At 34.1% G+C, this 27,416-nt stretch overlaps 3 protein-coding genes across 5 annotated transcripts; 2 read left to right on the top strand and 1 right to left on the bottom strand.

The window, feature by feature from the left end:
* The first annotated feature begins 5,039 nt into the window (after positions 1–5,039).
* LOC133869654 (F-box/kelch-repeat protein At3g06240-like) lies at positions 5,040–6,216 on the top strand. The gene has a single exon (XM_062306716.1). It carries the CDS (start codon positions 5,041–5,043, stop codon positions 6,199–6,201), a length of 1,161 nt encoding a protein of 386 aa, XP_062162700.1. The 5' UTR covers position 5,040; the 3' UTR covers positions 6,202–6,216.
* Positions 6,217–14,838: 8,622 nt separating this feature from the next.
* On the top strand, positions 14,839–19,192 carry LOC133869653 (F-box/kelch-repeat protein At3g06240-like). Of its 3 annotated transcripts, none has more exons than XM_062306715.1 (3): positions 14,839–16,231; positions 16,371–16,408; positions 18,884–19,192. In XM_062306715.1, the coding sequence occupies exons 1-2, from the start codon at positions 14,997–14,999 to the stop codon at positions 16,381–16,383; spliced, it is 1,248 nt and encodes a 415-aa protein (XP_062162699.1). In that variant the 5' UTR covers positions 14,839–14,996; the 3' UTR covers positions 16,384–16,408; positions 18,884–19,192. The 3 variants fall into 3 exon arrangements, with proteins under 3 accessions (XP_062162699.1, XP_062162698.1, XP_062162697.1); XM_062306714.1 differs by lacking the exon at positions 18,884–19,192 and adding an exon at positions 17,286–17,690; XM_062306713.1 differs by lacking the exon at positions 18,884–19,192 and adding an exon at positions 17,289–17,690 and having other exon boundaries at positions 14,840–16,231.
* A 1,178-nt stretch (positions 19,193–20,370) lies between these two features.
* LOC133869221 (receptor kinase-like protein Xa21) lies at positions 20,371–27,209 on the bottom strand. Its single transcript, XM_062306178.1, has 4 exons — positions 26,288–27,209; positions 24,682–24,825; positions 21,050–23,053; positions 20,371–20,856 (listed from the first exon to the last, which is right to left on the bottom strand). Exons 1-4 carry the CDS (start codon positions 27,207–27,209, stop codon positions 20,504–20,506), a joined length of 3,423 nt encoding a protein of 1,140 aa, XP_062162162.1. The 3' UTR covers positions 20,371–20,503.
* Between the last annotated feature and the right edge of the window lie 207 nt (positions 27,210–27,416).

Genomic DNA, 27,416 nt, shown 5'->3' with positions numbered 1-27,416 from the left:
ATTGTACTTGTTTGTAGCACGGGCCACAGCATATTTGGCGAGGTCTAATTAATCCGCTGACAGAGTAATGATAAATATATATCTAAAAATCTAAGGCGCTATTTAATTAAAAATTATAACAAAACAATCTTAAAATATAATAAAAATATAAAACATAATTCCAATTGATACCCAACTTCCATTACAAACAAAATAAATCGAGTAATGGTATAAGGAGGATTAGAATTCACACTTGAAATGGCTATTTTAAGAACCATATGACATTTTAAAGGACAGAAGACTTTATGTTTTAGAATTACTCAAATAAAATATCATCTGAGCAAAGAGCTCGCCTACACTTTGAAAAAACAAGAAAAAAAAAAAAATCAACAACTAGTTATGGTAGACTAATTCTCAATAAGCTTGCAGATAAGTGTTGAACTATTGCAACGTGACCATCAAAGTTATGAAGCTACGCAGTAGACAGATAAGGATCTACAAAGACAGCGTCATTAACCTGATAAATAAATGCAAAACAAAATAAATAATATGAATAAATTCTTGAAATTTTTGAAACTTAGCTATGAAAAAGAGAAATAAAATTGCTTCCGCTGTCTCTGCCAAACACAAATCCAGTTGGTTTGACTCCAAAACAACTAAGTTCCATGAGGTTTGCAAACTTCTCTCCAATAACCTCTTCACCAATAAATGCTTCATCCGCAGTCTTAGATGGCTTTATTATCCATTTTTGTTTGTTATGGCAATTGGGGCACTAAAATTCAAAAATTATAAACCAAATAAATGAATAAAGTAATAAATAAATAAATCCTAGAAAAATAAGATTAAAGCAAACCTTCATTTTGATACCCATGAGTGAACCAGTCAGAGTAAACACATTCGCGCATCTGTCACATTGAACCTAAAAAACAGTATCCTTTTACATATTACAAAACAAGAAGTACAAAAAAAAAAAGAAAAAAGGAACACTTCATTTACAATTTCTAATTTTTTATTACTTTTGAAAAAAGGTATCCAAATTTTAAAAAAGTGTCTATTTAGAATATCAATCTTTCCCTTTTTTTCTCTTTTTTTTTTTTTTTTTTTTTTTTCAATTTCAACCCTCTATTAGAATTTTCCGTTAAATCATATCAAAAATTCCAAAATACCTACATATGTTTATTTTTTTCAAAGATTCATACATGGATAATTTTGCAAATTCCGTTAAATTCTAACAAATACCCTAAATCATAGCAACTTTTTTTTCTTTTAAAAAAAGGGAGAGTATTTTTAGAATTTTGACATGATTTAACGGAAAATTCTAACGAATAGTTGTAATTATTAAAAAAAAAAAAAAAAAATGAAGGATAAATACCCTAAATTGATTTTTTTTTTTTTTTTTTTAAAAGTGATAAAAACATTAGGAGTTATAAGTGAAGTTCGTTAAAACATGTATATAATGGAAAAAATTGTGAGGAGAAGTAGACCACAAAGTCATAAAGTTGATCCAGGTCGTCGTTGAGTTCAAGTTTCTTAACGAATTCCATGTAGGCTTCAACTCTTAAAACAAAAGTCTTCATTTAAGTGAGGGGCAAAGGAAGCGAGTAATTGGTTGTATAAGCGGACAGACACAACGACTACGAGCGTTTGATGTTCAAGGGCTAGATTTGCAGACAGCTAGTAATGGCTTTGATTCTGCTAACAAAGTTGGAGAAAGTGGGTTTGGTCGAGTGTTCAAGGTTATACTGCAACAAACTCTTATTTGAGTATGGATTTTTGTTCTCATATATCTCAATAAATGTTGGGTACAGGGTCAATTACCTGATGATGCTACTGTCATAGCAGTTTAAGTAGCTCTCATCTAACTCGAAACAAGGAAATCGTGAATTATTTTTAAATGAGATAGGCATGATTTCTTGTTTGCAACACCCAAATCTTGTGAATTAAGCTTCATGGATGTTATACTGAAAAGGATATATTATTATTGGTGTATGGGAGTATATGGAAAATAATAGCCTTGCTCGTGCTCCATTTGGTGATTATTATGTCATTCTTTCAATGATTCTTGTCTCGATTCTTCGGATGCCCAATCAATTTATTCTATCCCTTTCCCTTCAAAAGCAAAATAATGTAACATCCTACAAGAAATAATACTTCACTAATCACCATAAGACTGTGATGGTTAACTTCAAAACTTTTCTCACTGGATTTAAAGAACTCTAGCATCACACGATTGTCACACATCTTCTCTCGTTCATGCCCCATTAATATCTTCCAAATAGAATCAACGATCTCTTCACTTTTAAACATAAAATTCTTCTCCGCATAAAAATCATCAAAAACATTGACATCAAGAGAATTTGATAAAATATTTTTTATCCGAAAAAAATCAAATTCGTTAATTAACATCAAAATCAAAGACTTCACTTTAATTAAGGCTTTCATCAAGCATGTGATGTACAGAACTCTCATTAAAAAACAAAAAAAAAAACATTCACATCAAGGAAATTTGATAAAATATTTTCTACCCCAAGGAAATCAACTTCGTTAACATCCATATCAAAGACTTTACTTTTAGGGCTTTCACCAAGCACATTATGTATAGAACTCTCATCAACAAAATTGTCAATATCACTTGAGAAATGTACCTTTTCCAATGGTTCTTGTTTCCCAGGATAGATGTCATAGATTAGTGGTGAAACCTAATCTACTACAGATTAATCGTCTTGATCATTCGACAAAAAACCTCCACAAGATCTCCATCATTGATATCGGTATCCTAGGTTGGTGGAGATTCCCAACCTATGAATCCTAATGAAGAATTTTCGACATCTTCATGTTCGACATCTTTATAAATATGTCTATGTTTAAACTCCTCATCAACAAATTCGTCTTCTTGGAACTCTTCATCAAGAAATTCATCTTTCTCATCCACATAAGATGGATTTGGTAGACGAATTGGAGGCTCACGAATAACGGTCAAGGTGGCCCACCGAGGACTCCACATGTCAAACTATACCTTCCTCCGTTGAGATCATGCCTCGTTAAAAGTAATCACATCATCCTCATCTACAAAACGTGGAGTTCGTTGACAGCGACGATTGTTAGCAACATCCATGGCAATATGGCATCAAGTTGGTCGTATAAGGTTTTGATCTGCTCCATCAGTCGTCTAGATCGTGCAACAAATTGTTCATCCACGTGCTGGAACGAACCGCCAGTCGAAGAACGTAGAAATATTAGAGAGCTTCCATTATGTGAAAGGATCTGCATTGCCTAAAGTATGCTAATATCAAGAACTCTAGAGAATTCATGTGCATATGAAAAGATTTTTAAAAAAAACATCTTTTAGAGAATGCATATTTCTTTGTATTTGTCTCACGGTATTATGACTTTTGAATCATCTAATAAAATCGTTTGACTCGATTCTACTAATGTTTGTTTTTAATTTTAAATAAATATTGTAAATGTCTGGTAAGATTTATCTAGTCATTCATCGACTTGTCTTACATAATAAATTTGTCATGTTTATTTTCAATGTTAGTAACTAGCAATACTACTATGTTCTTAATTTCTACTTATTTTGGAATATTCTAAGTTAATTTGAAGGGACATATAATGTAGTATATATGTCCGTGGCGGTGAAGTTATTGACGTTGTGTCTCGTCGAGTTGAATTAATGGATGTTCTCAACCTATTCTTCATGTGATTTGACATATGAAGATAGGAAGTATGCTATCTTTAGTCTGAAATGTTTGGGCCGAGTTTTAGGTCATGATTTATTTTTAAACTTGCATTAAAAATAGTGAATCTTTCAATCACATTAGCTATGCATTGATATATTCTTGTAAATGCAATGTCTTAATGCCTCGTTTGGATCGCAGAATAAACTTCTAAAATGAAATGACTATTCCATGACCTTTGTTTGGTACGAATCTATTCTTTATTTCCATTTGAATAACTATTGCTCTAAATTTTTAGAGGAATAGCTATTCCTTTGGGAATAAACTACATTTTCCATAAAAAAATAACTTATTATTTTCTATTTCTTCTCATTTTTAATTTTTTTTTTTTTTTTAAAAAAAAAAAAAAAAAAAAAAAAAACCTAACCTACATTACATCTGTGGTGGATCCCCGAGGCGTTTTGGGGTGGCCTCTGCCAACATTCCAATCATCAAAATAATTCTGCAATGGACGACAAATTTTATAATTTCGATTTATTATGCACATCACATTCAAATTAAAATACTACAACTAAAATCTCAAACTGATTTTCTTTTGCTCCGAAAAATGAAGAGGATATCTTATGTGCACGTCTTGGTTTTACAGAGGCTATCTCAAACTTTTTACTTTTTCATTTCATTTCTCAAGCACTTCTTGGCTTCCACCACACGATTGTGATTTTTTTTTTTTTTTTTTTTTTTTTGAAGTTCCCATGTAAAGTCCCTAACACTAGTAGAGTAGTAGTAGCTTGAGCCTATTTCGAACTTGTGTTTTTTTTTTTCCCTACGTTTTGTACTTGTACGCAAAATTTTCCCAGTAACTTGTCTTACAGACTTACAAGAAAAAGAAAGAAAAAGAAAAAAAAAAAAAAAAAAAAAAAGAAGGAAAAGGTGTTGGGCCAGTTTGGCTATTAGCATTAGAGAAGAGGTAAAGCCGTACGTAGAGTCCATTAGCTCCAGCTAGATATGAAAAGTTAATAAGAATTTTTATTATTATTATTTTTTATTCCAGTAGGGGCACATCTTGCTGGCTTATGAATGCATCTACCATTGCAGTAACATGTTTTACAGACTTACAAGAAGAAAAAAAAAATAAAGAAAAAAAAAAGGGAAAAGGTGGTGGGGCAAAGTGGGCTATTAGTCTTAGAGAAGCGGTGAGGCGGTAGGGGCATTAACTCTAGCTAGCAATGAAAAATTAATTAGATATATATATATATATATAGAAAAATGTTAAAAATATAATTAGTACACGATCCCAAGACACATCGGGAGACCCACTTTTAACTCCAGTAGCGGCCACGTTGGCCTATAAATGCATCCGCCACTGCTTCTTTTTCTTTTCATGTTGTCTTCTTTTCTTCATCTTTTTCTAAGAAAAAAAAAAACCAAAAATTTTTTGAGAGGCTCTGCAACTGATTCGGAAAGCTTTTTTCCCTCTAAAATGTTTTCTTCTTTATCCTCTTCAATCCCCAGAAAAAGGACGATGTCAGACACTCTCCCAAATGAAGTTGTCGCCGAAATCCTCTCACGACTGCCCGTGAAGTCTGTCATCAAATTCAGGTGCGTTTCCAAGACATGGTGCTCTCTCATTTCTAGCCCCCATTTCATCGCCACTCACCTCAGCCGGGCTCTTTCCAACCACGAATACCCATCCAACCTTGTTTTCCACCATTTCGACTACCCACTCAAGAAAGACCGATCCGCTGCCATACGCATCCATCAGCTTTCCCTTGATCCAGAAATGCAAGAGAGGAGTTTGGTCACTCAAGAATCTGATGTCAGAGGAGATCCAGCAGATTTCATCGAATTCCGTTGCTCGCGCGATTGCATGATGGTAATTGGTTCATCTAACGGCCTATTTTGTCTCACCAAAGGTTTTGATTCATACGTTCTCTGCAACCCTTGTATTCAAAAAGCCATATCCATTCCGCACCCTAATATTGGCCTTCGGGGATTGGAAACCCAGACTCATGGCTTTGGGTATTGCCCCAAGACCGACGATTACAAAGTGGTGAGGATTGTACATGCCGAAGGCACCACTCATTCTCTAGTTGAGATTTATACGCTTCGAACCGGCGCATGGCGCTCTTTTATGGCCCTCGGTCCTCCCTACTACTTTAGAGAACCCTTCGGCTCACCCTCGTTACGTAATATTTTCTTTAATGGGGCAGTCCACTGGCCAGCTCGCACTCCAGAGCACCAGCGCCCTTTTCACCACCTGATCGTGTCGTTCGATATAGAGGATGAGGTGTTTCGTGAAATGGCTATGCCAAAGAGTTTACAAGACGAGGAAACCTTCGAGCTTTTTATGGCGGTAGTTGATGGGTTGCTTGCTCTTATCCCCTACGGAGACGATCAGGATGTGCCCGTTTGGGTGATGAAAGAGTATGGAAGAGCGGAATCTTGGACTAAGCAGTTCGATATTAAGTTTGAGTATGGATCATATGCAGGGGCGGAGGGAGGGGGGGTCGAGAGGGGGCAAATGCCCCCCCTCAACTTCTGAAAAAAATTCCTACTCTTAGTAAAAAAAAAAAAATTATGCCCCAAGTCCTTTGGAATGCCCCCCCTCAGCATCTCATCAATGGGCAAACTTGCCCACCCCTTGCCAGTTGCCACGAGTTTTTTTTTTTTTTGTTATAACTGAGATAACTACAGTCTACAGAAATGGTGAAAGGGACGAAGGTTGAAGACGACTCAGCCCAACTTTTTTAATTTCTCTCAAACGCACCGTTTAGAAATTAAAGGTGTAAAAAAGTAAGTCATCAACAAGCTATTACACCTACGGTACAGGCTACAACTAACCGCAGGCTAAAGCTATAAAAATAATAGTCATCAATACATCATTTGTCATAACTGAGCGCAACTTTCGTAGGAAAGTATGACCATTGATCACATCAAGTTTCTTTTTTAAAAAAATAAAATAAAATAAATATTAAATCAAATCTACAATATCTACTCATTTACAACTGTAATTGTAAAACAATAAAAGTGAAAGTCCTGCAATTAGACCGTAAAAACTAAAAAGTCTCAATTTTTTTTTTTTGGCAGAGTATTACTGTGTCTTTAGAAATATTTGGACGGTTCAGTTTTTTTAAATGACGAATCAGATTGCTTAAAAATAAAAGAGAAAAAAAAAAGACCTATTGTTATTTACAATTGTACAGCCGTCAGTAGTGCCTTGTTATTTTTTTGTGCTGAGCTAAACTTGAAGCAAGTGTTTTTTTTTATGCTTTTCTATACTTTTTTCGGGTAAAATTTAACCGTTCAAATTAATCTTTAAACAAAATCCAATCTTTCAATTTCAAGTATGTAATAAACTTTCATATTAATTAAGATTTAAGTTTTTATATTTGAATTGTTCTTTTCAATTTATTGTTCTTTTATATTTAGATTATTTTTTTTATAATTATTTATAAGGATAATTGCACCGTTAGTCCCTGTGGTATGCCATAATTATTTTTCACTCCCTATGATTTAAAAAGTGCATGTGAGGTCCTTGTGGTATGCAATAATTATAAATCGATCCCTGGCGTAAAATTCTGTTAAAATTTTTAATAGATTCCGTCAAATGCCACGTCAGCGCCACGTGTCGCCATCGTATTAGCGACACGTGGCGCTAACATGCACATCTTAATAAAATAATATAAATTTATTAAAAAAAAATAAATATACTTATTTTTTTTTATACAAAAAAAAAGAAGAAGAAAAAGAAAAAATGGGGCAATTTCTTTTAAAAAATATATATTTTTTTATTTAAATGGACACGTGTCGTCATCTTATTGGCGACACGTGGCGCTGACGTGACATTTGACGGAATCTGTTAAAATTTTTAACAGAATTTGATTATAGGGATCAATTTGTAATTATCGCTAACCACAAGGACCTCCCATGAACTTTTTAAACCAGAGGGAGTAAAAAATAATTATGGCATACCACCAGGACCAACGATGCAATTATCCCTTGGCATACCACCAAGACCAACGATACAATTATCCCTTGTTTATATATATATATATATTGTTTCATATTTTAATTGTACAAAATATATAATTGTAATTGCCTAAAATTATGGAGAACAATGAGTCAATTGAGGTACAATCAAATTTTAAACGAGTTCGTATTGAGGTAGATTTAATAAATTTGCCATCCGATCCTTTGTTTAAGGAAAAAGATTTTTCATTACCATCCTAGTGATAGAGACAAAGTTCGAATTAATTTAATTTTGATGAATTATTTATTTTTTGCGTTAGTTAAAATTTTTAATTAATTTTTGTTCAACTTTAAATTTTTTTGATTTAACAAAAAAAAAAAAAAATTATTGACCCCCCTCACCCAAAATCCTGGCTCCGCCACTGATCATATGGTCCGATAGGCTTTACAAAGAACGGTGAAGTTCTAGTGGAACATGAGGGAGATTTGTGTTCTTACGAACGTAATAGCGAACAATCCTGGTATCTTCACGTTTATGATATAAGTGACTGGCTTTATTTCGATACTTATGTGGAGTCCCTTGCTCTACTGAATGTAGCAGATGGAGTTTTGGGAGTGCAAGCGACTTCGTATTGTGTTAGCAAGATCAAGGCGAAAGAAAAGAAGTGAAAAAGGAAGATACGGATGTAAGCTTATGCGAAAATCAACTACAAATTGGCCCATTTTCATTCTGGTGTTAGTGTTTCCATTCTGCATTCTCTCACGTGTGCTAACTGTCTTTCCAGGTTGGGACAGTGATTCAGTTGCGAGCAAGCAGGAAAAGGTAAGATATCAATAATCGTTTGTTACTCTCTCTTTCTTTTACTTTTTCAATGACAGGGTCATGTAATTCATAAATGTAGAAAAAATAAAAGAAAATGTTTTTATGTTTGTGGTTGGTCAAATGACAAGATTCAGAACATCTAATTGTTCTGGAACTTGGAAGAAAATGAAAGGGACAGGTATGCTCAAGCTTAGAGTGTCATGTGTGTGTATCCCCATATAAGAAAGAAAAAGAGAAGAAAAGAGAGAAAAAAAAACTTCCAGTAGCAGAGCATTTGAAGTTTAGCTGCACTTAGTTCACGCTACAGCTACCTGTCTAAAGAGAAAACTTAGATTGCCTCACAACTAGTCTTAAGAAACTAATGGCAAAAATACTCTTAACCCCCTTGAACATACATTCTATTTGAAACATAAGTTACACCATCCATTAGCACCTGGCATGTAAAATGGATGAATATTGGCATCGCCCTAAGCACTTGTGGCTCTATATAGTGATATAGACGGATCCCCTGTGTCACACGATTAGTTCTAGACAATCATCTACTTGCCCACCTTGCATCTTTCATTGTGAAAACAAGAGTTCCTCTGCTATTGATGCACGGTAACCTATCATTTTGTTTTGCAAACATATAATGAAGCTGAAAGATTAGAGCAATCTTATTACATTGTCGTCTAGGAAAAGAACTAAAACAGTGTAGTTGCAACAGTTGGGATCATTCCTCGTAAGCAAATTGTAGATGGGTATTCATAAGTACTGTGATTCGACGCGTGGTAGCTATATAGTGTAGTAGTTAACTCATAAGACAGTTTCTGAAAGGGTACTTCTCTATTGGAGAAGTTCATGTGAATCATGTACTTAGGAAACTGCGGATGACCCTTTCTGCAACCGTGGTATTCATAAGTTTTGCAACCGACATTATAAAATTCTGGATACAATATCTCCAACCTTTTTCTTTATTGGTGCTATGTATCTTGTTTCTGTCATAAAAGCTGCTACAATTTCAAATTTTATTTTAAAAGTGGGAATTGACCCAATTCGAATTATTTTTTCCAAGTTAAACCTCTTTATATAGATGAAGCCTTGATGTCCTTGTTAAATGGAATTTCTGTTAAGTGTAAACTGTTTCCTTTGTCTATTTCGCAGGAGGTTTTACTGATCCAGTCCTAAGTCAAATCATGCCTGGTGGTTGTATACGTAGTTCAAATGACTGGAAAAAGAGTATCATCATGTACTGCTCGTACTACAATTATGAATTATTGGATAGTTTGATAGTTGGAAGGGCTTTTAATGGGTAGTAATTAAACTGCTATGCATAATTTTTGATCCTACGCCTGTAATCGTTTTTTGTTTAAGCCCTATATTATTGTTCTAACCCTACATTTGCTGATATATTATTGAAAGATCATAGCTGAATTGGCTTAGGCGGCGGTTGCTAGCTTAATTTAATCCAATTTATGCTATTTTTCTACTCGAGAGGTCTTAAAATACTCGAGTAAGAACAAGCTTTTCATCTCCCTAGTTTGGCCAAGAATGGAGGGCAGGATTTTGAGTTTTATTTTGTTTTTAGAGGTTCATAAACTGAAAGGATATTCTTATTGGCAATGGAAGCTGCAAATTTGTTTGGTGATTTTGGATTGATGGCCAGCTGGTAGAAAGAAATTGGAGATGTTGATGGGGTCTGTGTTTTTTCAGCTGCATAGGATGAGTGTTGCAAGGAGGTGAGAGGAGAGAGAATATTTTTTATGTGTTGCGTGAGAGGGTTTTCGTAGCAAAAAAATCAATAATTCAGCTGAAGTTGTACGAGTGTTGTTGAAGTTGTTCAGTTCAGGAGTCATTTACCAACTTGTCTTACAAAATAAATTTGAATTTTTTAATCTTATTAACTAGCAATTTTACTATGTTCTTAATTTCCAATCATTTCTATGTCTGTTGCGGTGGAGTTATTGATATTGTGTCTCGTTGAGTTAAATTAATGGATGTTCTCGATCAACCTGTTTTTCATGTGATTTGACATATGAAGATAGGTAGTTTGCTATTAGTCTAGAATGTTTGGGCCGAACTTTAGGTCATGATTTATTTTTAAACCTGAATTAAAAATAGTGAATCTTTCGGTCACATTCGCTATACATTGGTATGCTCTTGTAAATGCAATGTCTTAAATCAAAAATATAAATTAAATTGGTCACTTTTAATTACAAGCTATTAGAGGCACGTACTTAGATTGACCCTCTACTTTTTTTATGGGCATTAAAAGCAAAAATGGGCTATTTTTGCATGCATATACATAGAGGTGGACAAATTATCCGATTACCGGCTACTAAAAACTTACCGACCACTACTTAACCACCTTCAACCGCCTACCGTTAAATTAAAAGGTTGAAATTTGGAAAAATATTTTTTTCCGAAAATATAGTTGTGCGATGGTCGATGAAAATTTCATTTTTGTCAGTTACCGACTTGACTCGAGATCGCTAAACGACGTCGTTTGACTTGTTATCAAAACAGCGTCGTTCTGATAATTAAATAAAACAACTCCGTTTAGATACTTTATATATATATAGATTGTTTTTCCCAAAGTCCAAAACCCAAATCTGCTGCAGTAAACCTAACTCTAGAGCTCGAGCAACTCGAATCACTCTCTTCCCGCCGCCACGCCCATATGCTCTGTTTATGGTGCGTTTGGAAATTGAATTTTTTGAACTTAGAATAGAATTCTGATTCATTACGCGAATTTCGAAGTTTAACTTTGTGAGATAAAATTTGAAAAAATTTAAAAAAGTTCAATAAAATATAATTTATTTTTTAAAAAAGTAGAAATGAATAGAGAAGAATCTTGATTCAACTCTATTGGCAAACAGACCATAATACATCTCTTTCTCACGCACAAAGAAGACATAAAAATATGGAGTGAAATCACTGTTTATGTGTTGGCTCTGCAATTTTCTTGTCCTTCCTTTTGATGGGTCTCTCCGTTTCTTATTCTTCACCTTCTGCTTCCATTTAAGGTGCTATTAGTTTTGCCTAGCTAATTTTGTCCTTTTGTGAATACGTATGATGATTGTATGTGATTCTTGCTATATATATATATTCTTATCTTTTTTCCCTTCTTATCTTTTTTCCCTGCGTCTGCGTGAATACTATATATACTTGCAGATACTATCTTTAGATCTCATCTCATGTGTCTTTTGGCCAGATCCTTCTTCAAGCTATAAAAGATGTGTTAATCTTCACCATTGATTTCTTTATTTTGGATCGGAAATTGCCTAGGGTTTAGCCAACGCTGATTCAGAGCAAATTCATAAATTTATGAAAGAGTCTCTTTCCGAATTACCCAACCGAAAATTACCGAATTATCCTTTTCTTTTTTCTTTTTCTTTTTTTAATTATTCAAAAATTTAAAATATATTATTTATTGGGAAAAAGTAGGATAATTACCTGATTTACCATATTATTTCGGTCGAAAAGTCGGTGAAGGGTTTCAACAGATCCAACTTCGGTGCTGTAGTTTAAATATTTGCTGTAAATTTAATGAATGGTTGAGATTATTTCAAATTCCTTTTAACAACAACGTCATCGTTTTTAACTCAAAGTTGTCTTCTTATTGTTTCCTGTTTGACACCGTTTAAGGTTAGTAGTGGGAACGTCTTCCTCTTCGTCTTGCTTCTCCATATCTGTGCAAACTGGTCATTGCGCAAGCAAGCAAGGTAAGTAGAAAGACCCACGTTTTGCTTTTTCTTTTATTAAACCTCCTGTATTGACAGGAATTGTCAAGAAGGCCTCCCCGTTCAAATACAATCAAAGAAGAAAAAAAAAACCCATCTTGATTTGTTTGCAAAAGAGAGAGAGAGACATTTAATTACTCTTTATTCACCGAAATAGAAAATCAAAAACCCATTTCTTTCCATTATTTTTCAACAAATGCAAAGGAAACAAAGAAAGAGAGAGACCCATTTTTACTCATCTTCATTCACTGGAAATAGGGAGAGAGAAACCTGAACATTTAGCCCCTACAAATGAAACTTTCTCACACTAAGCTTCTTGTTTAGTACTTAGATGAGCATTGAGAAGAGAAAGAAATGGCGGGTGGTGAAAAAAGCGTGACCCAGATCAAGAACGAGACTGATTTTGACATTCTCTGAACCCTTGAGGTTTCAAGAGTGGCCCAGGACCTTGTTGGGTTAATGGGTCCTGCAAGCACTACCAAGACTCAACCAAAGACCCAATTTAAGCTCAAACTAATATGGGCAAGAAGAAGAATTATCGGAGGACAAGATAAAGGTCGCTCATCAGTACAAGAAGACGAAGAGGAAGACATTCCCAATACCCTTAAACGGCGTCAAACAAGAAACGTTTGCTTTAGGCAACTTTGAGTTAAAAACGACTACGATTCAGCTAAAAGGAATTTGAAACAATCTGAACCATTCATTAATTTACAGCAGCAGCACTGAAGCCAGATCCGTTTCCAACACCAACTTACCCGATACATAGGCCTAAAGTACATACTTTGAAGCACGTGCTACAACATATTTGGCGAGGTCCAATTAATTCACTGAAAAAGTAATGGTAAAAATATATTTAAATTCATTTTGAGGGGCAATTTAACAAAAAATTAAAAAAAAAAAAAAAGAAACTTAAAAAATATAAAACGCAATTCCAATGATAACCAACTTCCATTACAAACAAAATAAAACGAGTAATGCTATAAGAGAATTAGACTCCTTCCAAATGTCATGTGCATACTTTTAAAATTATTATTAAATTAAAATTTAATAATAATTATCTCAAATTTAATGATTATTTTAAAAGTTACATGATATCTAAAATTGTGAGACTATGCGGTACATAGATTGGGATCTACCGAGATAGCGTCATTATCTTTAGAAATGAGTGCAAAACAAAATAAATAATATGAGTAAATTCTTTAGAATTTTGAAACTAAACGTGATTCAATATAATCTTAATTAAATATCTTTATTTCAGGTGAAGTATAAAGCCAAGAGAAAATATAGTTTTAATCAAAATCTTTTAATTTAATTTATGATGATTATATCTCTAAATTCTAAGTAATCTAATAAATAGTAATAATCCACGGCCTTGAAGTGTTGTTGCAAATGTTTTTTATGAAGAACGCGTGTTATAGTAGAGAAGCATTAACGAACGCAGTGTACTGGGCTCAAGGAAATGAAAAGACTTAGAAATGAAAAAGAAAAAAAAATTTACATTATTTTTATACAAATTAAAATATATTGATGAAATTTATGTACGGTGGATCCACGTGCATAGAATCTTATCAATATATCTTAAATTGGGTATAAATTATACATTTGAGTTGGAAAAAAAAAATACATTTATATGGAAAGTTGAAATCTCAATGTAAAACTGGAAAAGTGAAAGAATTGTCAATGTCGAGGTCTGAAGGTTGTATGGGAAATGGGGGAAAGCATATGGAAAAGTGCTAAATTTATCATCGCTTCCGACACTACTATAATTATTTCTAATATTCTATCATCCTTTTTACGTTGGAAATGAAAATATCAAACAAAAAAACTCAATTATATAGATAGTCGAGATGACATGTGCGTAAAACCATGTTGAAAACTGGGATGATTTTTTTTAAAAAAAAATTTCATTGCTTACAAAAAAGAAAAAAAAAAAAAAAAAAAAAAAGAAAAAAAAAGGACGCTTGTATACTCATTTCTATTGTCCTTTTTTTACGTTGGAAATGAAAAGACCTAAAAGAAATTTAATTATATGAAAAGTCGAAATGACAGGCGTGTAAAAGTAAAACCGTGTTGGTAACTGGGAATAGAAGGGATGTAAACGTGGATACCGACAGTTATTTGAAATATTTATATTCGTATATCTAAAAAGACAGCATCATTTTTATCCTTACAAATGGATGTAATACAAAATAAATAATGTGAATAAACTCTTTAAAATTTTACAACTTAGCATAATTCAATATAATTCTAAACATATTTCTTTATTTAGAGTGAATTATAGAGTTAAATAAAATATAATTCTAATCACATATTTTAATTTAAAATGATTCAATATCATTAAATTTATAAATTCTAAATAATTAAATCTTTATTAAAAACAATACCATTTTAATCAAATCTCCAACTTCATATTAATTTACATACACTCTGACATTTATAACCCAAAAAGAGATAAAAAGAAATCCACGGTCTCCAAGGAAATTAAGAGAAACAACAATAACTGGGCTCAACTCATTTATATAGCTAGTTGAAATGACAGGCGTTGGTTGTATAAGTGGGACAAGAAAAGAGGAATCGTCATTCTTCACTCAATTCTGCTACTAAGATCGAACTGCCAAGGATTTTTTTTTTCTTGAAGAGCGTGCGACGGGCGTGCTGCGTGGATAGACGAAAACCGTGGGAGGAATTCGGGAAAAACCGTGGGCGGTAATGGACTCAAACAGCTTTTTCTAAAGAAAAAGAAAAAGAAAAAGCTCTTCTCTCTCTCAAAAATTTTCTTCTTCATTTTCTCTTCGGACTTCGGTCCCCGGAAAAAGGAGCACGATGTCAAACAGTCTCCCAAATGAAGTTATCGCCGAAATCCTATCACGATTGCCCGTGAAGTCGGTGATCAGATTCAGGTGCGTTTCCAAGACATGGTGCTCTCTCATCTCCAGCCCCCATTTCATCGCCACCCACCTCAGCCGCGCTCTTTCCAACCCCCAATACCCATCCAACCTTGTGTTCCACCATTTCGACTACCTATTCAAGAAAGACCGATCCCCTGCCATCCGCATCCACCTGCTGTCTCTTGATGCAGAAGTACAAAAGAGAAGTTTGGTCACTCAAGAATTTGATGTCAGAGACAAAAAAGATCCATCAGATTTCATGGTATCACGTTGCTCGTACGATTGCATGGAAGTAATTGGTTCGTCTAACGGCCTATTTTGTCTCACCAGTGGTTTTGATTCATACGTTCTCTGCAACCCTTGTATTCAAAAAGCCATATCCATTCCGCACCCTAATATTGGCCCTCGGGGATTTGAATTCGAAACTCATGGCTTTGGGTATTGCCCCAGGACTGACGATTACAAAGTGGTGAGGATTGTATATGTCGAAGGCACCACTCATTCTCTGGTTGAGATTTATACGCTTCGAACTGGTGCATGGCGCTCTTTTACGGCCCCCGGTCCTCCCTACTACTTTAGAGAACCCATGGGCGGAGGCTCGTTACGTAATGTTTTCTTTAATGGGGCAGTCCACTGGCCAGCTTGCACTCCTGAGCACCCCCACCCGTTTCGCCATTTTATCGTGTCGTTCGATATGGAGGATGAGGTGTTTCGTGAAATGGCTATGCCAAAGAGTTTACAAGGCGAGGAAACCTTCGAATTTTTTATGTCGGTAGTTGATGGGTTGCTTGCTGTTATCCCCTACAGGGACAATCAGGAGGATATGTCCGTGTGGGTGATGAAAGAGTATGGAACAGCGGAATCTTGGACTAAGCAGATCGACATTAAGTTTGAGTGTGGATCATATTCATGTGGTCCGATAGGCTTTACAAAGAACGGTGAAGTTCTACTAGAGGACCAGGAGGAAAATTTGTGTTCTTACGAACGTAATAGCGAACAATCCTGGTATCTTCACATTTATGATGTAAGTGACTGGCTTTATTTCGATTCTTATGTGGAGAGCCTTGCTCTACTGAATGTAGCAGACGGAGTTTTGGAAGTGCAAGCAACTTCGTCTCGTGTCAGTAAGCTCAAGGCGAAAGAAAAGAAGAGAAAAAGGAAGATACGGATGTAAGCTTATGCGAAAATCAATTTCTATGATAACCTACCTTTTATCTCATATTAATGATAACTACAAATTGGCCCATTTTCATTCTGATGTTAGTGTTTCCATTCTGCATTCTCTCATGTGGGCTAGCTATCTTTTCAGGTTGAGACAGTGATTCAGTTGCGAGCAAGCTGGAAAAGGTAAGATATCAATAATCGTTTGTTACTCTTTCTTTTTTTTTTTAATGACGACAGGGTCATGTAAAATTCAAAAATGTAGAAAAAATAAAAGAAAATGTTTTTTATATTTGTGGTTGGTCAAATGACAAGATTCACAACATCTAATTGTTCTGGAACTTGGAAGGAAATTAACAGAACTGGTATATATGCTCAAGCTTAGAGTGTGTCGTGTGTGTGTATCCCCATATAAGAAAGAAAAAGAGAGAAAAACTTCCAGTAGCAGAGCATTTGAAGTTTAGCTGCAATTAGTAGGGAATGCGAACTATTCTTTCCAAGTTAAACCTCTTTATATAGATGAAGTGATGCAGTATGAGATAAGAATAAATTTGTTGTTATAGTTTATTTAGATTATTAGCTTTATTTGAATTTAAATATGGGCTTGGCCCAAAGTTTTAAATTATTTATAATTCAATAATGGACCTAGCCCAAAAGTAAGTCCCATTAGCTTAGGTTATTTGTTATTTAATAATGGGTTTAGCCCTTGGCCAAAAGTTAGCTAGTCACATTAGGTTTAGGTTTAGGATTTAGTCTATGAGCTTATTTAAGCATAATATTTTATTGTAATAGACAGTTTATGATGAATTAAGAAAACAGTTTTGTTCCTAGCTATGAGGTATGGTGTGACTCCTCTCTTCTTTCTTGGTAGTGAGACGCTGTCAAGGTCAATGAGACTCTAGTTTTTTTTAATCATTTTCGTTAATTTGGTGAGACTCTGAATTAACGTAGATTTATTTTTATTTTATGTTCTTATGTTTTTTCCTCCTGCATCATGAAGCCTCGATATCCTTGTTTACTGGAATTTCTGTAGAAGTGTAAACTATTTCCTTTGCCTTTTTAGCAGGAGGTTTTACTGATCCAGTCCCAAGTCAAATCATGCTTGGTGGTAGTAGTTCAAATGGTTTGAGAAAAGAGTATTATCATGTACTAGCTGCTCGTACTACAGTTATTGGTTAGTTTGATGGTTGGACTTGGAAGGGCTTTAATGGGTAGTAATTACAACTTTCATGCTTAATTGTCTATTGCCAACGCTTTCCTTCACTTGACGGAATCCTTGCAGAAAATACCTCAAGTTAAGTCGAAATGGTTATAAAGCAATAATAAAGTAGAAAATGATGCTACAATGAAAACATGGGTTTTCTGGTAGTGGCAGAGAGATCAGATAAGAGGGCAATACAGTGGAAGAACAAGATAATGCTAAAACATCATAACTTAGCGAATGATAAGATGATATCAAGTATCTCAATTTTAGTCTGGTCACCAAATCAAATCTTGAAATATTAGAAAACAAGTCTAATGATCTGACACATCTTCAAATATAAAATATAACTAAGAGTTGTAAAACACTATGGTGAATAACCAATTACCGTTAGGTAATTTTTCAGTTAAAATGAATCTGTACTTTTGTGATTTAATGCAGTGCTATTGAAATCGCTTAGTTGTTCAATCTTTCTAATCACACTTGTTGTGACGTTAGATTGTTATATATATATATATATATATAAGAAACTAGTTTTATGATGAGCTAGATGCGCGCATATGTATGATTCTGCTCAATCGCTCGCCTATTTTCCTCTCTAATCCGTCTTTTTAATATCTAATTATTTTCGCATGATTTTTAATAATTTTAATAATATATGCGTATGGAAGTAATGGAATAGAAGACATCAACTAAATCCGAAAAGCTGCAGCAAATTACTAGTGATCATATAAGTGTAATTCACTAGTGATCATATAAGTGTAATTTACCTGTAAAAATATTTTTCCTTAAGGAGGGAGGTTTAGGGCTCAAAAGGGGTGCTGATTGGAATCAGCTAGGACTCAATGTTAAACTATATTTGGGGTTTATTTACTAAGGCTGGGTCATTGTGGGTGGCCTGGATTGATTTGAATTGGCTAAAAGGTAGAAGTTTTTGGCAGATTCGGACACAGTCTTATTCTTGGAGTTGGAAGAAGCTTCTCAAGCTACTAGTAGTAATTTTCTCTGGCATAACCATTGGCACCCTGCAGGTTATTTGTTGGAGAGATATGATTATCGTGTGATTTATGATTCTAGGCTCTCTAAGGATGCAAGACTCCTCTATTATCAAGAATAATGACTGGTTTTGGTAAAGGGCTAGATCAGATGATTTGGTTATCATCCAGAGCCAGCTACTTGAAATTACTTTTAGGGATTCTGATATGCCCATTTGGAAGTCTAGTAAGGGCACTTACTCGTGTTGACACTTAGGATAATCTTAGGAAGAAGCTTCTAGAAGTTGCTTGTTGGAGGTTGGTTTGGTTCTCTATGGCTATTCCTAAATATTCTTTCCTTTGCTGGCTTGTGTTTAGAGACGCTCTCACTACAAAACAGAAGCTGTCTTGTTGGGGTTTTAGTGGTAATTTGAACTGTCTTTTCTGCTATGGTTGCATTGAGTGCAGAAAGCATATTTTTTTCAGCTACAGCTTTAGCTGCAGGATTTGGAGGGCTGCTATGAAGGCATGTGGTTTTGCTGATCCTCCTTGCTGTTGGGATGATGTTGTGGATTGGGGTCTTTCTCATTTCCATGGCAAGAGTCTGCAATCCTGTGTAGGTCTGTTGTGTTTTGGCTCAGTGATGTATCATCTCTAGAAGCATCGTAATGACCTCCAGCAAAATACCGCATTCAGATTTTGGTCCAGGTTTTTTGGGATGTTAGAATAAGACTTCTAGCTAAAGGGAGGTTCAAGAGCTTATCTTCTTGTTTAAAGTTGGTGTATAAGTGGAATCTTCACTCCCTGTTGTAATACTCCCTGTTGTAATCTGTTAGGTTTCTGTTTGGTAGTTGTCTGTTATAATCTGCTAGCTTTGATGTAGTAAGTGTTTGCTATTTGGGGTTTTGCTTGTTGCTCCTCTGTGAGTCCCGTTTTTTGGACTCGGTCCAGATTTGTTTTTGGTGTGTTATTTGTTAGTGTTCTTGTTCTATAAAGTTTTAATTCATCTAAAAAAAAATATCCTGTAAAAATAACTCAAAATTTGAAATTCGAATATAAATTATTTTTATTTACAAGTCTTGTACATCAGGTGGTGTGCATGGTCAAATAATCGGATCAATATATATAATCAACATGTTAAACTTATAATCGGTAGTTATATATGATAAATACCACACATATAATGACACGTTGATTTGAGACAGAATTAAATTAAAATTTATTATAAATGTCATTATATGTTTTAAATTTTTTCTTTTACAGAAACATCATTTAATCTTTTAAATTTTCCTTTCATTATTTTTTTGGGATAATATTTTACCCTAGCTAATCAAAGATCTAACCCTCCTCCTCTCCTCTCTTCTTCAAATCTAGCTTCTTGGAAATTTTAATTCTACTCAAACATGAAATTTATTATCTAATGCACATTTTCAATCAAGCAAATAATTTAATTAGAAGATTAACATGTAACCAATATTCCAAGAAATCAATTCTACTTTGTCAAACATTAAACAGTAATTTTAAGCAATCAAAAATTATGGAAGATTAATCCATAGTTTTTGCTAGATAATCCGGGATAGTCATTTCAATTCTCATTTGCTCAAATGACTGAATGTTGACTACCACAATATTGGTCATCCTTTAGATTTAGTGAAACTTCATCTTTCTGCTAACTGAAAATGATGCATAGCTTCTAGAAAATAATGTACATCTTGGACTGTGGGTTATGTTCAAGCATGCCATAAATCTTTGGCATGAGGAATGGTGTATGTTAGCATAACATACAGATATAGTAATTATAGGTACAACACTACTACTGGCCCCAAAGATGCTAGGAATAATCTATAATTTTGTAATTATTGTATTTCCTTTCTTTTTTGGCTTCATTCAATTATAAATAGACAATTTTATTGTAGAGTTCATTACGCATAAAAAATACAAGTTTTTTCTTCACAATTATTTTTTTGTTGTCTTTTTCTACATATGTCATGGAATATTTGTTGCAATAATATGTTAACTATGGTTTTCAAATATTAAGGGAGTCTTGTAATATTATTTCAATATTACAAACATGAAAGAGCTATAAACAAACTTGATGCACTCATACTAGCTTCCTTCACTATCTTGTAGAAACTTCAATTTGATCTTGTTGAGTGTGATTGAAATACTTTTTGCATTAACCCTCTTCTCTGGTAACTCTGCACAACAGTACAATGCCAACTTCATTATGGATGATATGCAATCCTTTGTAGAAGCATAATCACTTTCTGTTGTCAACAAATTGGCATCAATGACTTTAGTTACTAAAAGGGCTGATGATTCCTCTACCCAACGCTTCAAGCTCATTTCTCCAACAAACATGTCATCAGTAGGTTTCTTTTTTGTGAAAGTTTCCATCAGCAAAATACCATAACTATAGACATCGCCACTTGTAGAAACAATTCCTTCCAACCCATATTCTATTTGGAACATAAAAAGTAATCATGAGAACAAAATTATGTATTGCACTATATTGAATAATTTTTATTTTTTTTTAAGAAAAAAAAATATAAAGTGCTAAAATGAATATTCTACCAAAAAGCTATAGTTATTAGTGTATGCATGAGCAGCATGATAGACATGCAATTTCTAGTTGTAGGCTAAAAATATCACCTGGTGCCATATATCCAATAGTAGCAAGAGTCATGGTGCGCATCATAGAATCCCCATCACCTAATAGTTTGGCAATGCCAAAATCAGCAACATGTGCAACCATATCTTCATCTAATAAGATATTGGTGGGCTTCAAATCACAATGAACAATAGGTGTTGAATAGCCATAATGAAGGTATTCCAGTGCTGATGCGACATCGATCATTATATTTAGTCTTTGTAAGATACTCAAACAGTGGTATTGAGAATACAACCATTTCTCTAGGTTCCCATTAGGCATGTATTCCAATACAAAAGCTTTGAAGTCCATGTTACTACAACTACTGATGATTTTAAGAAGATTCCGATGACGAATATTGCGTAGTACCGCACACTCTGTATCAAAACTCTTGAAAGCCCCTTCTACAATCAAGTTAAAAACTTTTATTGCAACAATCAATCCATCTGAGAGGGTCCCTTGGTATACTGATCCAAAGCTTCCTTTACCAACTAAATTGCTTACACTAAACCCTTCTGTTGCTTGTAAAAGTTCTTGTTGGGAAATTCTTCTCCATGTTGCTAGTGGTAATGAGTTTTCTTCCACTGGAATTTTCGTATTCCTTTTTCGGCATCTTGTCCAGATTAACATAAGAGCAACTACAAGCACTATTGACCCAATCGTTGGTAATACATACTTTAGTATACGTGTTGCTTCAGTCTTTTTTGGTCGACCAACACCTTCTTTACAAGGGGGAATTTGCAGTCGGGGAGCACCACAAAGTCCATTATTTGACATGAATGATGTCGCAGAGAAGTGTACAAATGGTCCTCCTATAGGAACTTTTCCTTGTAGTCTATTGAAAGAGACATTTAGATATCTTAGGTGTGAAAGTGCTTCTAAGGACTCGGGAATCTCTCCAGATAGATTGTTACTGGAAAGATCCAAGAATTCCAAGTTGACCAAATCACCAAAAGATTCAGGAACTGAGCCTTGTAATCGATTGTCCGCCAAGGAGAGACTAGCCATATCTTTGAGACCACCAATTGTTGTAGGGATATGACCAGAGAGTTGATTTCTTGATAACTCTAATACTCTTAAGACCTTCAAATTTTCAATTTTGAATGAGAGAGGGCCACTTAGAGAGTTTGATGAGAAGTTGACCTCCAAGATATACGTAAGGCTCCACAAGCTCAATGGAATTGTAGAAGTTAATCGATTAGAATCTAAGTAAAGAGCTCTTAGAGAAGTTAGATTATTCACGCAGGCAGGAATAGGTCCAGAAAGGTCATTAAGACTGAAAAGCATTTTATACAAGCTCTCCAAATGACAAAGTTCAGATGGAATGGGACTGCCCAATCTATTTTTTTCAAGTCTCAAAACTTGAAGCTTGTGCAATCTTCCCACAGTAGTTGGAATAGGTCCAACCAATTCATTGGTCCGTAGGGACAAAATCAACAAGTTGCTTAAATTGCCTATATCTCTAGGAATGATGCCCTTAATATTGCAATTATCTATGTAAAGGTGTTGAAGAGAAGTAGAGAGATTTCCAATAGAATTGGGAAGGATGTCATTCATTAGATTATTTGACAAATCTAAAACTCTTAGATATGCCAAATTTGACAAAGAGGAGAAAATGTTGAGCTTTGGAGTGGAAGAGTCAATGGTCAAGTTATTTCCTGCTAGGTTGAGCCACTTGAGGAGCCATAAATTACCAAGTGATTTTGGAATTAAGCCCGAGAATGAGTTGCCGTTCAGATCTAGTTCAGTAAGTTGTGAAGCATTGGAGATAGAGCTAGATATTGTTCCACTTAGTTTGTTTCCTTCAAGATAAAGATGCTGAAGATTTGGAAGAAATAAGCCTACATTTGATGGAAGATGGCCTATGAGGTTATTGAAAGGCATTGCAATTTCTCGTATTGTAGAGATATTGAATATCTCAAATGGAATTGGTCCAATAAGGTTGTTGCCACCTATATTGAAGAACTCAAGGTTTTGTAGTTTACCAATTTCTCTTGGTATTGCACCTGGCACAATATGAACAATCATGGATTATTATTTAAATAATGAAAACATTGTGCTTTAAATGAATCATACATTCAAGTAAACAGATGTCTAATAAACCAACCAAACTTTAAACTAAGAGCAAATTAATAAATAAGCCACTCTGCCCACTATCCTCGTTTAAGAAGGGAATACCCAATAGGCTTAACTTGGTTAAATGGGTGTGGATTGAGGAAGCAATTAACATGCTTGGCAACTGCAAATAAATTGTGTAAGACCAACAATTATTAGTCAATGAGCCCTAGTATGTTTTTTCCTTCTCTGTTTATGTTTTTTATTTTTAGTTTTATATATATATATATATATAACTCCTTAAGTATATGCATAGGCTTGTGATATGAATCCACATACACAAATAGAGTAACATGTTTTTGGAGGATTTATTCAAGTTAAAAGGTTTCTCACCAGACAAAAAATTTCGAATGTCTTACTAAATGCAATTTTCTGCTAACCAAAAGTAGCAGCAATGCTTTGTAATTAATACTTTCGGATATTTACAACAAACCACATAGAGAGTTAATTATATTTGAGTTTTAAGAAAAATGAAAATAAAAATAAAAATGAGGAAACATATAAAGGAGATCACAGCATCCGAAAATTAATAGGAAAAAGAGAAATGGGAATTTTGGAGACGACAAAGATTTCCTCTCAACTGGGTTGGAGGAACTTCTTCTTCCAACCCAATCTATAAAAATGACATATATCCATTATCACGTGAGAATGACGTTTTTTTTTTTTTTTTTTTTTTTTTTTTTTTAATAGCATGTGAAATGCACATGTATTTTTAATAAAATTTCTTCAAATTTTATCTTTACTATTAAAAAAAACATGTTATTTTTACATGTTTAAAACGGACACATGTCATTTTCACATGCCTCAATCCTCATATACGAATAGAGAACACCATGTCCTACAATATTGATCCTTGAAACCAAAAGATTTTGCATATACAAAATATATATATTTCTAGAAGGGATTAATAACTGCATTTTTTTTTTTGCTTACTAACTAATATGACTAGCAATGGTTAGTCGTAGTTGATTAGCGAAGGAGAGAGTCTAATTATTGATTATGACATATCCTAAATAATTTTTTAAGGGCAAATTATTTAATTATGCTCACAACTTTTTCTCTTAACATTCCTACATTTTCATGCTGACCATAAGCGTTAATCAATCCAATTTAAGACCATAATTTATATCCTTGCATTATTGTGTTGCATAGTCAAATAATTCTAGTTAACAGATTTATGCGCTATTAGAGAGAAATTGATTCATCTGTTAAAATTATCTTCTTTTGTCTTTTATTTTACCTTCTCAAAACAAAGGATTAATTACATTTTCTCGTCTTAAATTATCATCTTATTTGCACTTACATCCCTAAATTATGACTCATCGCATTTCACCCCCTTAAATTACCACTCTATTTGCACTTACATCCCTAAATTACGACTCATTGCATTTCACTCCATAAACTACCACATTATTACAAATAAGTCAATAATTCCGATTTGGGCATTACAATTGACAAAATCCATGGCACATGACACCTCATCCATATAATCAATCAACTAAAACAGGACTAAACATACCTCCAAAGTTGTTATAGCCAAGATGTAATTCGATGAGCATGGTTACGTTCCCAATTTCTGGAGGTATCCTTCCTGTGAAATTATTATGCCTCAACAATAAAACTAGCAGTTGTTTGCACTTGAATAAAGTGGATGGAATAGGCCCTGTAAAACAGTTACCAATTTAGAAACAAGGGTTAAATATATTTTAACCCCCCAAACTACCACAATTTCTCCGGATGGCCCCCCAAACTACCAATGCTTAGATTCTGGCCCCCCAAACTATCACTTTCTGATTTTTTGGCCCCATCCGTCTATTTATGCCGTTAATTCTAACAGAAATTGGTCAAAAACCCGAAAATACCCCTCCCTTAGCCGTGGGAATTTCAAAGTGTAAGAGGGGTATTTTCGGGTTTCTGTTTAAAATTGACGGCATAAATGGACGGATGGGGCCAAAAAATCAGAAAGTGGTAGTTTGGGGGGCCAAAATTTAAGCATTGGTAGTTTATGGGGCCATCCGGAGAAAGGGTGGTAGTTTGAGGGGCTAAAATATATTTAACCCTAGAAACAAATATTAAAATTTGCTAAGTGGCTAAAGAGTAAAAGAACACTAAACATGCCCCCAAAGTTTTTGTCAAGGTATAACTTTGTGGGCATGGTTAAGTTTTCAATTTCTTGAGGTGCTCTTTTTATGAACCTATTAATCAAAAAAGATAAAATTTGCAGTTGATTGCACTTAACCAAAGTAGGGATTCATTGGAAGGATCATAAGAAATACGAGCCTTTTTAAGGAAAAAAAAACAAAAAGCATAGGAATCCATTGTAATGTTGGGAAGTATTGCATTTAGGTAATTAAGGTTGCCATGTTTTAGTAAAGGTTTTTGTGGTGGATTTTTATTTTTATTTGTTTTAATAGTAATAAGAAGTGATTTGTGTGATATACGGTAGAAAGCAGTTTTGAATTTTTTTTTTTTTTTTTTTTTTTTTTTTAAGAAAAAATGAAAATGGTTGTTAAAAACTAATTGATATAATATAAAAAATGATTAATGTGATATAGAAAGTGTAATATTTTAAAGTTCACATTTTAAGAAAAAAAAAATAAATGAGAGTGATTGCCACACAAAGGAGGAATAGGAAACAAGTTATGTCCAATGTTTGTTGGAGGCTCTGGGTTTTACTATTGTGAGTGCCAATGAGACTAAGATATAAAATGATCACAGCACACGAAAATTAAAAGAAAGGAAAAACCATATATATCCTTGGTTTTGTGGTTCTACTTATTTTTTCTTTTCTTTTCTTTTTATCTTTATTATTATTATTATTATTTTATTTGGTTCTCCTGACGTAAGTTATTGTAGTACCCGTTTTCTTCCTTAGGCCTAAACTAATGAAGACGAAAGGAATATAAAATATTTTGTTTTTTCTTCTCTGATCACATGGCAACAACTATTTAAAAAAGTAAAACATTAATACACTGAAAAAAGATAAAGATTAAAAGAAAAAAAAAATTGGAAGATCCATTTGGATTTGTGAATAAAGAATTTGAAGAGATGTGATTTTTTAACAAATATGTTGAGTCAATGATATCATTCATATAATCAATTATGTAAAGCAGAATTAAACATACCTTCAAAGTTATTTCTGAAAAGGTATAACTCTCTGAGCATAAACAAGTTCTCAATTTCTGAAGATACACTTCCAGTAAAATTATTATTCGCCAATGATAAATACTGCAGTCGTTTGCACTTGAATAAAGTAGATGGGAGTTGGCCATAAAATTGATTATAAGATACTCGAAGCCATTGCAAGTTGGGAAGATTATCAAATGTATCCGAAGGAAGTGGACCAGAAAGCTTATTACCTCTTAGGTCAATGACTTGCAATGATGATATGTTGGAAATAATGGAGGGCATCGGACCAGAAAGCATGTTATTGCTTAGATAAATTTCTTGTAAGTTGTTTGTGTTGAAGATGGTGGATGGAATGGAGCCCGAAAGTTGGTTATAACTAAGATTGATTATTTGCAACGAAGATATATTAGATAGAGATGGTGGAATACTACCTGTGAAACTATTACCGTGAAGAAACAAATTTTGAAGTTTGGATAACAGCTTCATCCAAGATGGGATTTTTCCGTTGAAATTATTGAATCCAAAAGATAAGTGTTGCAACCGATAAAGATGAGCCAACTCATTGGATAGAGAGCCATAAAAACTATTGTTTTCAATGCTTAAACTAACAAGAAATGAAAGATTTCCAACGTGTGGAGGAATGGTGCCTACAAGGCTCATATAAGAAAGGTTCAATGCAATGACTCGATGATGACGAAAACTACAAGTGATACCGATCCAATTACAAACAGAGGTGTTTGTGGACCAATTGTGTGTCAAAACATTGCGAGGATCATAAGAAATTTGAGCCTTTAAAGCAAGAAGAGCATATTGATCTGTAGTAATGTTGGGAGAAGTTGCAAGAACTAGGCTTGCCAGGTGAAAATGTACCGTAAAAAGTGACACGAAAAGGGAAAATATTAAACGAATTCTCTCCATGGGTACGTAGTGTATGTTGGGGATTAATGGGAATTAGTGGGAGTTCAAGTGAGACTCATATATATATAAGGAGATTGCAGCGTAAAAAAAAAAATGCTTTGGGAAAAAGAGGGTGAGACGGTTAATTGGGCGTTGACGTCATTGACTAAAAGAAGTTTCCGACAGACAACAAAGCAAACAGTTTCATCGAGTAACCAATGAATTTCC

Source organism: Alnus glutinosa, chromosome 5 (assembly GCF_958979055.1).
Source record: "Alnus glutinosa chromosome 5, dhAlnGlut1.1, whole genome shotgun sequence".
NCBI lineage: Eukaryota > Viridiplantae > Streptophyta > Magnoliopsida > Fagales > Betulaceae > Alnus > Alnus glutinosa.
The sequence above is the reverse complement of the archived record's forward strand: the minus strand, read 5'-3'. Positions and strand labels throughout refer to the sequence as shown.

Bases quoted from the DNA above. Each gene is read 5' to 3' on its own strand.
- LOC133869221 (XM_062306178.1), bottom strand. From the start codon at position 27,209: ATGGAGAGAATTCGTTTAATATTTTCCCTTTTCGTGTCACTTTTTACG. The intron at 23,054-24,681 runs GTATGTTTAGTC...ATATTGTGCCAG, and splicing joins TGGCTATAACAACTTTGGAG to GTGCAATACCAAGAGAAATT. The intron at 20,857-21,049 runs GTGATATTTTTA...TGTTCCAAATAG, and splicing joins TATTGGATATATGGCACCAG to AATATGGGTTGGAAGGAATT.
- LOC133869653 (XM_062306715.1), top strand. From the start codon at position 14,997: ATGTCAAACAGTCTCCCAAATGAAGTTATCGCCGAAATCCTATCACGA.
- LOC133869654 (XM_062306716.1), top strand. From the start codon at position 5,041: ATGTTGTCTTCTTTTCTTCATCTTTTTCTAAGAAAAAAAAAAACCAAA.